The 12440-nt window shown below is 43.5% G+C and overlaps 2 protein-coding genes across 3 annotated transcripts in view; one reads left to right on the forward strand and one right to left on the reverse strand.

Annotated features, from left to right (window-relative positions):
- The window catches only part of PUS10 (pseudouridine synthase 10), a 31751-nt gene extending 31299 nt beyond the window's left edge, over positions 1-452 (reverse strand). The window contains exon 1 of the mRNA XM_061625783.1: positions 1-452. Coding sequence (XP_061481767.1) covers positions 1-19 — 19 coding nt within the window. The 5' untranslated portion in view covers positions 20-452.
- The window catches only part of PEX13 (peroxisomal biogenesis factor 13), a 17155-nt gene continuing 5151 nt past the window's right edge, over positions 437-12440 (forward strand). Inside the window, exons 1-3 of one of the 2 annotated variants that reach the window (XM_061625786.1) lie at positions 437-527; positions 7732-8432; positions 11706-11831. In XM_061625786.1, the coding sequence (XP_061481770.1) occupies positions 511-527; positions 7732-8432; positions 11706-11831 (844 nt within the window). In that variant the 5' untranslated portion in view covers positions 437-510. Of the gene's footprint in view, positions 528-1130; positions 1415-7731; positions 8433-11705; positions 11832-12440 lie in introns of those variants that run through there. The other variant, XM_061625785.1, reaches the window with a different exon arrangement.

Raw genomic sequence — 12440 nt, forward strand, 5'->3', positions numbered from 1 at the left:
CTCTTTCACTTGCCAACATTAAAAAACTATATATATGGGGGAACCATTTAGCCGTTGTACCCCAGGGTGGGTATCGATGAATTCTTCTTCCGCTGCCATAGAACGAGAGAGAAAAGGAAACAGTGTCCCAGAAACAAACGTTCCGTTTCCAGCTTCCAATTATGCACAGAGAACAAGAAATCTCTAAGGATTTCCAATCTGCACTTCCGGTTCCTCTCAGCAGTCCTTTTGAGCAGAGAGTTCTTCAATGTTAAGAACTCAGCATAAAGCATGCAAGACAGTGCAGGGTTTCTTTAGTGACCGTGCTTTGAAATAATCTTGTTCTCTCTAATAAATTAAAACAAAAGCGTTCTATGGCTCGTTGGGCAGAGCCCAATTAATACTGATTGTGTTAATAAAAAAACATGGGGCTTTTGGTGCGCGTGGGAAAAGGGAATAGGCAAACGTGTCGGCTCGCTTTACAGTATACCGCTAAGAATACGTACGCAGAAGTAAGCACCATTCAATTTAATGGGGTCTGCTTCCAGGTACGTTTGTATAAGGCCCCACTCCTCTTCATTCTCCCTCCCCCAACGCAGTTAAGTAATTTTAATCTCTGGATTTAATACTTTTACACCCTCTCCCCACCTTTATATGTTCAAGTGTATGACTTCAAAATATAGTATTTTTAATTAATGAATTAAATGTATATCCCACCCTGCCTCCCAAAAGAGCCCAGGGCAGCAAACACATCAATGATAAAACAATGCAGTTAATTTCACGCTAATTGGCTCCTAGGGATGTCTGCGTGGGAGAAGGCACACAAGGGAAGGGCTGAGGGGTGTGGAGATGATAACGGAGAGTGGGCGAGAGGACATTGCATTACTCTCATGAAGGGGCCCTGCACTTCTGGATTTGCCACTACGCTGCTGGTTAGGAGACCCCCTTATTCCCCTGACAAAGCTACCACGCCGAGTTCCCTGGGAAGGGGGGACTGATTGTTAAACCACTCCGGGAGATAGCTGGATGAGGTGAATAGGGGTCTCCTAAACACCTCTAAACACGCTTCACAAACTACGCTTCCCAGGATTCTTTGCGGGGAAGCCACGGTCGTTTAAAGTGGTACGATTGCTGCTTTAAAAGCGGAGCGCAAACGGGGGCCTGAGGTGCCTTGGCACATCTCTTCCTCGCTTTGGTGTTGCATGCATCTCATTGGCTGGATCAAGCACGCGCGGCTGGTTAGCCGCAGCCAGAAACAGTCGGTCCCGACGTGCGGCCTGGTGGAGGCGGAAACTGTGCGTCGCGAGGTCGATAGCTCGGCGCTCGCTTCAGGAGGAAGCGGCTGCAAGGGCGAAGCTCCAGTGAGGCGCTGCCGCGCGATGATGGCCGCCAATCAGCCGCCTCCCCCCCCCAAGCCTTGGGAGAACCGGCGACTGTGAGTGTGGCGGAGTCGGTGTGCGGGGAGGAAGTGAACGGAGCAGCGCAGGAGAAGCTGCTGCTGTGATGATGATGATTAAATAGGTGCCGGGGCTCACTCGAGCCTTCCCCCCCCTTATCCAAGTTTGCTCAGTAGCGAGGAAAAGGCGCTCTGCACATGCTCAGTGGCCACCCTTCTTCAAGGTTGTGGAGTAGAGTGGCCATGGAGGGAGGGGAAATAGCTCACGGGGCTCAGTCTGCGCTGCTCTCAAGGGAGTTAGTCCCCCCTCCCCTCTCATTCCTCCTGAGCCCTTCACTTTCGCCCCCTTTCAGTTATGGGTGGGGATAGGGGAACAGCAACGCCTGTCTACTTCACCCCCTCCTCTCCTTTCCCAGTCCAAGCATGGGCCTGAGCCCTACTCTCTTATCATCCCTCTTCTCTAAATTTGGCACGCAGCAGAAGACCACGGTGGCTTCTTGCATGCCTCCCCCCTTTTTTCCTCACACACTTGTGGGAGGGAGAGGAATAAGTCTCTCCCCCCCATTAATGGAGAAGTATCCTTTTTTTTCATTAAGGAGCACTCTTCAACCTACTGCCTTTTGCCTCTTGCTCCCACATAGCGCCCCTGTTATTAAGAAGGTGGGAGGTGCCAATTGAAATCTCGCTCCTTTTTAACGTTTTTCTTCAAGGGGAAGGCAGATTCCCCGCTTTCATGAATAGTTACTTCTGTTTTCTTTTTCTCACTCCCCCTCCACTCATGTTTATCAAGGAGCCAGTCTCTTGCATGGGCACTGTTAATAGCACCCCTTCCCCCCAAGCACACACTTATGGAGAAGGCAGTATCATTCATCTGTTTTGTGCTATCAATGACATGAAGGGGGTTTGAGGGGAGATCACTTTTTTAAATGATCAGACTGTTGCCCTCTTGGTTTTGGGATGCCACCTAGTTTTGGGAGTTGTATGAAATTACTACTCCCCACTACTACTACAACAAATTTTGTATTTAGTTTTTGCTTTCCTCACTTTGGACTCTGTATTGTGCCCTCATTGTACAAGTATGTGTGTGTTCATGTTTGGAATAGTGTTGGGAAATGTGGGTTAAAGCTACATACATAGTAGCCTTTATGAACTAGGAAGGCTTTATGTGGCTACTAATGAAAAAATATAGGGCCCAATTATAGACTGTGCCCTATAAACTAGAACTGAAGTGAAAAATGTTATGTATTTTGCAATAACCTTCCACACCATTCCCTTTGTGGATTATTTTGATGATTCCTTTTTTTTTCTCCAAAGCTTAAAATGGGAGATCTGCATTTTCCCAACACCACAAATCCTTGGTGTTACTGATAGTTTTGAATTTTGTAGGTTGTGTACTGCTGCAATTTATTGCTAGTCTGACACACTTCTCCTCTCGCCATCTCCTGCCTCTCTCCCCTTTCTCATCAAAATGGGTGTGGTAGGGCAAGAGCTCTGGAATGGTTACCATTATTCCCCACATATGTTCTCTGTAATTAAGACTGCATAACATACTTGCATACACTGTGGTCGTATCCCTTAACACTTACAAGATAGCTGAACTCAGCAGGACTTGAGTAAATGCATAAGACTGAGAAGGAATGGTATTTTTTGGTAACATATTGTGATTGCAGGAGCTACATAAAACATGAGTCACATTTGGACTTTGTGTCAGCTTTTGCTGCTTGATGGGCAGACACAATTTCCTCATGATCTTTCTGTAAAATAATGAGTAGGTACTCATGGTTTACGGAATTGGCTGTCAGAGAGAGGAAACGGAGTCCCTGGCTTCTAGACACATGAACTAAATCATGAATTTGCTTTAGGAACTGCTTTTAGGCCTACAAAGTACTTTACTGTAATTATGTCACTGCTCTGTGAATTAGTTAATTATTCCAGGTTTGTAAATAGCCACAGGCTCAGACCTCTTAACAAGGAAACACTTAACACCTCTTAATAAGGAAACAAGGAAAAACTCTTTTCTTTTAGGCCTCATATCACTGGTATAGTATGTGTAGGCAGCTGGCTACTTGGAAACACATAATTGTCATGGACTTATTTACATGGTGGTACCATTCCCATTTTATACAGTGAGCAACTTGGATTTAGAGACCATGTCTTGCCCATCAGCAATCCAATGAGTCAATCATGCCCTTGGTCTTGAACTCGGGTCCAAGGCTGTCCATTCAGCTGATATTAACTGTGCCGTCAGAATGGCTCCTGCCTATTCCAGGCCAGCCAGGAGTTCCAACCTGGATTTATTTTTGGTTTCAGGCACATGCTGCAATCTGCACGGGTAGGCATGGAGACGCAATTAACCTTTGGTGTGAACCTGCAACTCTAGTCTCTTACTTGAAATTGTCTTGTTGCAAAACATCAGTCAAACAACCTGAACCTGTGCATGCTTATTTGAAAAAAAGTCCTACTTGAGACTCCCCAGGGATAAACAACAAAGAATCTTGTGACACTTTAAACTGCCTGGAGGATCAAGAAATTGCACCACCCCCATCCCCATTACAGTTGTGTTATAGGATGAGTGAGAAACATTGACTCTTGATCTTCAGGGATTGTTCCCTGAAGATCAAGGAAGGAGAGGACACTTATTTTTTCCCCTCTCCACTGCAGCACTGGGTCAGCAGAAAGAGAAACCTCTCCTCTCAGCCCAGTGCTATACTGGTCAGGAAAGCCCCTGATTTGACTTGCAAAGGCATTTTTTCTTCCTCTGATATGGTGCCATTGCCAGACAGTCTTAGCATGCAGGTAGCTGGAAGGAGCACTCCCAAGTAAGTTGGGGGACAGATAAGAGGAAGATGTGCCCGATACTGGGAGAGGGGTGGCTTCCTGGAAATGGTTTCATGGGCAACAGGTTTGCCACCCTTGCTTCAAAAGATTTATTAAGCTTCCATGGAATAGATTCCACTTCATTAGATGTGTTATCTTCATTTGGCACAGAAAGAGACATGTGCACGCATGGGTACAGAGAAAAAAATTAAATAAAAAGGCCTAAAGACCATGAAATGTAAGCAGTATGATGTCTGTAGTCTGCTATGATGAATAGGTCGCTATTCTTATCTTGTATATATTTGAGCTTTGCATAGAAATGTCACAGACCTGTTGAACATTTACATTTCATGGCCTTTTGTCCTCACTGTTGACAATCTATCCCTCTTCTGTATGTGTGTGTTTATATCTGCAGGTTGAGAATGAAGTAGGCTTTGGTTCACAAAGCTTATACCATGACAAAACTTTGCTTTTTTTAAGGTGCCATGAGTCTGTCTTGCTACAACACTGATCTCCATCTGCAATTTCTCTCCCTCTTTCCCCCAAAGTAAATGTTCATAGAATTACAGCCAAAGCTTATGAAATTTTGAAGCTTCAGATTTCAAGCCTTACCCCTTAGTGCATTCAGGGAAGCAAGATCTTCTAAAGCCATTGCAGTTGCCATTCAATAAATGATTTGAACTCATAAAATTGAATTTCAGCAGATTGTCCATGCCTATTGGTTAAACTTGAATGTCATTTCTGTGGTGATGAAATGTTTTTGGTTTTAGCTGCTAACTAGAACAATATGTGCTATTGAAATACTCAGGAGCCTTAATTAAAACCTCACTGTTAAAAACCTTATTGCTTCATGCTTGCAAAAAAAGCTTTTATTCCTTTTGAGGGCCTGAGATGCAACATCAGTTCATTAGTCTTTCGCAAATTCAGGTTTCTCTCGATTCCTGTAGACATAATTCTGACATGGAAGAAACATCCAAGTAGGAACTAGTGGATAGCCTGTATTTAGATCAGAACTGATTGACAACTGTACATGGGTGTGCGCACATTGGATTCTCACCATATGCACATACATTATATTTTATTAAATGTGTATTGATCTGCATGTGAGTTACCATTTTTAAGTTTCATCATGTGTAAAGCGTTCCTCTTCAAGTTAAAATGCCACAAGATGTAGGTTATGGTGATTAGCTTGCCGTATTTATTAAATTTAAAACTATAAATGCCTTAGTTTTGTACAGCAAAACTGCAAATATACCCATTTGTAGTCTAGTTCCTTTTATGGGCCTTAAGAGCTCAGTTTTCACCAGGGCTGTGGAGTTGGAGTCAGAGTCAGAAGCAATTTTGGGTGGAGTCGGAGTCGGTAGAAATGTACTGACAGACTTCAAAATAATATTAATATTAATGTATTAATACATTAATATACATTTGCCATTTATGAAGGAGTCGGAGTCGGACAGTAGAAAAATAGAGGAGTCGGGAGTCGAAGGTTTGACATACCGACTCCACAGCCCTGGTTTTCACACAAACGTCCAGTTTTTTCCTCAGAAACTTTGATATCCACAACACAACTTTTGCAGTTTCTTTCCCACCTTCCTCTGAACTTCTAATCTCCCAGTGAGGCAACAAGTTGCTTGTTTCCGAGTCTGTAATAGGGTGTGTGTGTCACAGTCATTTGAGGGGAGAGGTAAAAAGGCTGACAAGAAGGGAAGGGCTGAGTCAGAAAGGACAGAAGAATCGGGATATTTGCTTCTAGTGTCTCCAGCCTAGACCAAAGGTCGCCAGAAAAAGGCAAGCAGCAATTCACAAGCAATAAAAGCCCTGTAGGTTCCCCTTATGAAGATGGCAGCACCCTGTGGGTAGCCAACATGGTGTCTTCCAGATGTTGTGAAGTACAATTCCTGTCATCCTGATCATTTGCTAGGCTCCCTAGAACTGATGTGGGTTGTAGGTCGCAACATCTGGAGGGCCCCACTTAGGCTATCCCCGCTGTAAGTGCAGAAAGGCATTTTGGATTTGCTTATTTGTGTCCTGTATATAGCCTCCTCCCAGGCTTACCACCGGAATTTCATGCGCAAACTTTGGATGTGGGGTCCCCAATTTCACCAGTGTAAAGAGACTGTGCTTTTTGGAATGGTGCTTTTTTTCTCAGCAGGGATACTGAATGGCCAAATAGAGGCATGTGTTTGTGATGGCTGTGTGCAAATGGAACTAAGGGCAAAAGCAGGGGATCTACATATATCCAGAGTCCTTACACGTCATGACATAGACAATGAGGCTAAACACAATTCCTATTGAAGAGGGCCACTATGGTACACCGCTGCTCACTTTCTCTTTTGTACTTGCATAAACCTCTCATTTTGCACAGCCATCCCGCTAAAGGGGCATACTGGCAAGGCAGAACACTTTGGTAATGCGTCCCCAGAATGGCCAAAGGCAGTTTTTGTTCAGAACCAGACCTAAATTCCAAATGAAATGGATGAAGAAAATAATCTTCATCCAATACCACCTGGAGTTGACCCACAACCACACTTTTGAGTATTTTGCCCAGGAAGGGGATGTTTGCCATCAATCTGAAGTTTATTTATTTATTGTACTTATATACCGCCCCATAGCCAAAGCTCTCTGGGTGGTTTACAATAACTAAAAACATTAAAACAAATATACAAATTTAAAAACACATCTTTTAAAAACAATTTAAAACACAATCTAAAAATTTAAAACAATTTAAAAACACATGCTAAAATGCCTGGGAGACGGGGAAAGTCTTGACCTGGCACTGAAAAGATAACAGTGTTGGCGCCAGGAGCACCTTGTCAAAAAGATCATTCCATAACTTGGGGGCCACCACTGAGGAGGCCCTCTCCCTTGTTGCCAGCCTCCCAGCTTCCCTCAGAGTAGGTACCCGGAGGAGGGCCTTTGATCTTGAACATAGTTTATGGATGGGTTCATATCAGGAGAGGCGTTCCATCAGGTATTGTGGTCCCAAGCCGTGTAAAGTTGTTCACATCTTCAAGGTCTAGGCTCACTTTCTTCAGAATTGTCTAATTATCGCCTCCTTTAAAGCAGCTGGAACAGCCCTCACTCTCAAAGAGGCATTTACTACCCAGCAACTACTGTGCATTCAGCTTTTAAGTATTTATCCCAAAGAAACTGTTAGGTAATGCTTTTGTTAGGACCAACTAATAAACTTTATTGACTGGTTGGTAAAGATGTTGCCCTACTGCTTCTGCTGAATTCCCTGCTCCCTCTCCATGGTTCATCACAGGTACTCCAGTCATTGTTAAATATTAATCCTCTACTGAGACTTGACATTATTATTGTATCAAAAGCCAGAGGATTTCAACACTCCTAAGGTTGATTTCATGTGAAGAGATAAGTATTTGTGTTTTAGTGCTGTTTGTTGGCAATGGAAGCCAGTCCCAAAGGGATTCACATAGGTATAATTAGGGTCAGCTTGTAAACATGCACAGTGTTGTAGGAGGGATTATTTTTAACATAAAATTATCCCTGTGTGCTAATGGTGGGCTTCTTAATTTTAGATCTGCTGATGTGGGAGCCAGCCAGCTGACGAGGCCTGGGCAACCCACCTTCACTCGAGTGCCCCCTCCTATTTTACCAAGGCCATCGCAACAGACAGGAAGCACCACCCTGAATTCCTTCAGACCTGCTTACAGCAGCTCTTTTAGTTCAGGCTATGGCACGTATGGGAATTCCTTCTATGGGAACTACAGCCCTTACAGTTATGGAGGATATGGCGGCTTGGGCTACAACCGGTTTCGGATGGATGAAGTTCCCACCAGCCGGTTTGTTCAGCAGGCTGAGGAAAGCAGCAGGGGAGCATTTCAGTCCATCGAAAGCATTGTGCATGCCTTTGCCTCCGTCAGCATGATGATGGACGCTACCTTTTCTGCAGTCTACAACAGTTTCCGGGCAGTCTTGGATGTAGCCAATCACTTCTCCCGGCTCAAAATACACTTCACCAAGGTGTTTTCAGCTTTTGCGTTAGTCAGAACTCTAAGGTACCTTTACAGGCGGCTGCAACGGTTGCTGGGTCTGAGAAAGAATTCCGAAAATGATGATTTGTGGGCGGAAAGTGAAAGAACTGTAGCCTGTGTTGGTCCGGAGGAAAGGGCAGCCTATTCTGCAAAATCCTGGCCCATTTTCTTATTCTTCGCTGTTGTTCTTGGGGGACCCTACCTCATCTGGAAGCTGCTGTCTAGCTACACTGATGATGAAACAGGTAAAGGGGACGTTTGCGATTATGGGAATTAAAGCAATCTGAAAAGCATTTCCTGGTCTCTGCTACTGAGCTCTAGGGTAAATCTAGCAAGTGACAACATAAAATCAGGCTTCAGTGGAAGTGGTGTTTTGGACAATGAAGGTAACCTGAAGTTTGTACAAGCGCTTCACAGTTTCTTGGTAAATTACGTTTCCTAAAGTGGAAAGTTAAATGTATGTTTTCATTGCTACGCAAAAATAACTTTTTTCAGCTTTGTACAAAATATGTAAATTTTACCAGGATAATCAAGCACCCCTCCTGTCCCCCCTTGTTACCTACTTATAGTTAACCAATCTAACCTTAGGGGCTTACTTACCTTTGGGGCTTTAAATGGCTCCATTTCCATATAACCACAGACTCCAGTCTTTGGAGTAGATCAATCTCTGTAGTCACCTTGGGTCTTACAAGACTGAGTGAGAAGACCTTTTTTTTTGGAACAGCAGGTGCTCAGTGCAGTGTGCAGGTTTTCATGTTATCATAGAAAGCTCCCTACGGCTGGATTTTCCCCACTCCCACTTTCTTCCTGGAACATTTGGCCTGAGGAAGATTTCCATGTAACATGAAAGCTTGCATGTTTTATTGGGTGCAGCAATCAAAACTGTATGCATGCCCCATTCCTACTGCAAACAAGATACTCTGTAATGTCTGCAGAGTTGACTGTCTGATGAATTCATGACAGACAGCTCACATTTGTTTTCTGCTATGGGCAACATGCATTTTTACTCTTATCTGTGTAGGAGTACATATCAGTGTTGTAGATAAGTCCACAGTAGTTACTAACCTTACAGCAAAGTTAGTAGCCCATCTGACCAGTCATTTGTGGCACATTGATAGCCCGATAAAGAATTGCCTGTTTCCCACTCTTGTACATTGGCCTTGTTACCTAGGATGTACATTTGCCGCAGGAAAACAGTGGACAAAACATTTTAGCCTGTGTGTAAGTCTGTCCACACACACCTGTGTCTCATTTGAGGCCTAAATAAATTTTTAGCAAAAGCTGCCTTGACAGCAATTCTTACTTGTCACGGCATACCAGGCAAGCAGCTGTTTTCAAGGCTTAGAGTAAACATAACGTGTCTCTGCAACCTGGGAGCCAGCCCTGCATACTTCCTTTTGCCAACCAGCGCTTGGCAATTCTGCTTCAAATTCTGGTTAAAATGGGAAACTCAGGTTTAACATGTATTTATTTAAAAACTCTAAACCGTTTAATATTTTAAAAATCTTGTAAGTAGTATACAAAAATGCAACATAAAAACAATAAAACAGTATCATAAAAACAGCAATACAATATAAAAACCCAGTATGATAAAAAAGGGGGGGGGAATTCAGTAACAACAGGGTCCAGTCTTAGGGGATGGACAAAGCCTGGGCTTTCCCTGATGTGGACAGTCTTGACATACTAGTGTATTTCTTTCTATGCATATCTGATGGAGCAGAAGAAGCCAATGTGTTTGCTGGTGGTCAGGAGTTTGTAGAGAGAAAAAGACTTTAAGAACAGTACTACTTGCTTACAGTCATCGTGTAGCGTGAAATAAAGGAGCACACTGAAAGAGATTTTAGTGATTGTGGGTGGGCTTGATCATTGCTAATGTGAGAGGTAGATGGGGGAATGAAAATGAGCGGAGGTTCTGAAGGAATCTATGATGTATATATTTCTGCAGATCTCTGTGCAGTCTTGGCCATGGGGGAAGTGAAATAACATGAGCAGTTTAAATGATAAAATAAAGAGGAATAGAGCATTTTCCCCAGAACCAAACGATAGGCATGTACAGTGTTAAGCTAACCTTTTCACCTGGACTTCATATGCTCTTTTCACTCTCCAAAAGCAGAATTGAACAGGAACGTCTCTTAATAGGAATGCAGCACAACATGACTGGCCTCTCTAGTTCACTGCAATGAGGATGAGTTCATCATATGCTCTTAACGCCACCACCCTGAAAGCAAAGCTCTGCCTGCTCCAGTCAGGGATGCAAAGAACAATCTTCTTCAGTGATTCCATAGGGTGCAAACAAACATTCTCCATCAATAATCCTGCATGGTGCAAATTAAACAACACAAACATGAAGCAAACAAGAGCACGAGACTAAAGAGAGTGTTATTTTTTAAGCTAAATTACTTACTGATTGCAGATAGTAAGTTCAAAGCAAGGTCTCTCCAATTAACAATGTGCTTTTTTGAATCTTGATATAAACAAAACAAATTTGACATTCCCGCTTAACAATTGGTGACATTTCTCATAATCTAGAAAGGTGCCATTCTCAGTTCTTTTCAGCCTGATACAATAATTGAAAGTGTTGTTGCATTGCACTTTGCTCACTGGTAGCAAAGACTGCCCTGGGAATGTGTAGCTCCCCTGTCATTTACTCTCATGGCTGAGCAGTGATTGTAACCTCAGGTCTCCTGTATCTAACTCAGTTTCTGTCTTCCCCTTCCAAACCCAAGCGTCTTTCATCAGCCCCAACCTGGCTGTTGCATGTGCTCCTGGCAAGGGGTTCTGATGGAGTGTGGAGATGAGCAGGTTTAGATGCTGTGCTTCCGTAGCCTCAACTTTGGGGGTGGGAGCAAATCTTGCTCTTACATACCAGTATGATGGCAAGAGAGTTTTTCAAAACTGTCTCTCGAGGGCTAAACATTTTGACATGAGGGCTGTAGAACTGGAAATAGTTTGCAGCCTGAATGAAGCCATTTTCAGGTTTTTGTGGTAGTGGATCAATAAAATGCTGACAAAAGGGTTTGAAGGTGTAAAACCCTTGTGTATTGTAGGCTGTCTTGCATCGGTTGAATAAAACATCTGTTTGTTGCATCCTGGCCTTCTGCTGAGGGGTTCAGATAGGTCTGGAAATTGCTGCTTGTTTGGTCACCTCTGGCAAACAAGGATTGTCTCAAAATCGACCGCTTAACAAAAGTTTCCCTCTCTTTTCAATTCACATATGACAAACATTAGTTATGTGTGTATAGTTGAGCTTTTTTGTTAGCTCCTAATGCTTTTGGACTTCTTTGCAATTCTGAGGTGTTTCAACCAGTGCAATAACTAGGGGAGTTCAATTAAGGCACGCTGACAGTTGATAAGTTAGCTCATGAGCTATGGAGCAGAGTAGGAAACTGAACTGGGCTTTTCCTAAAGGCAGTAACCCTTGCACCATACTGCCTCTCAAAGACTTGTTTTCTGAGGGTAGGAGACTGTACTGACCCAGCGGGGTTATGTTGACTTGTTTATCTTTTGCTTTGATCTAGTTTCCAGTAACTGGGCAAGTGGAGAGGATGATCACGTTGTCGGAAGAGCAGAATATGACTTCAGTGCTGTTTCAGAAGAAGAAATTTCTTTCCGTGCTGGTGAAATGCTAAAATTGGCACCGAAAGGTAAGATGGTTTTGATTCATTGCGATTTCCCACCACCCACCCACAAATATTTCAGTGCAATCTCCAAAGAACAGAAGAGGCATTTACTGACCCAACAGAACTGTATGTTGGGGGATAATTTGAGAGCCTTAGGGGCAGCTTGCAGCCTAAGTCTTTTTTCCAGCTGTGTCTACTGTAAGATCTGAACAGAGCAGCCAGAGGCCCTTCCATCTCTCCCCCCCCAATCTGTGTTATTAAATCAATTCAGTTAATTGTTGCTGGAGACTTCGCTATTAGAATACAATGTACTGTGACATTTTAGTTGATCCTAAACAAGGTATTAAGCTGCTGTTACTTTTAACCTCTCCTCCCTCCCCCCATGAACCAATACGTGTGCTTAAATGCAAAGTTCACTGCCATCTCCACCTTACAGTAGTGAAGTTATTTAGGAAAGAACTTTACCTTGGGACTACAGCTCACGCTTTTCCATGCAGAAGGTTTCAGGTTCCATCTCCAGTTCAAGCATCTCAGGTAGCAGGCATAGGAAGGACCTTTGCTGGATATCCTGGAGAGCTGCTGTCTGCCAGAGTGCACCAAGGATGGGGAACTGGTGGCCTTCCAGAGGTTGTT

The sequence above is a fragment of the Rhineura floridana genome, chromosome 4 (assembly GCF_030035675.1).
Source record: "Rhineura floridana isolate rRhiFlo1 chromosome 4, rRhiFlo1.hap2, whole genome shotgun sequence".
NCBI lineage: Eukaryota > Metazoa > Chordata > Lepidosauria > Squamata > Rhineuridae > Rhineura > Rhineura floridana.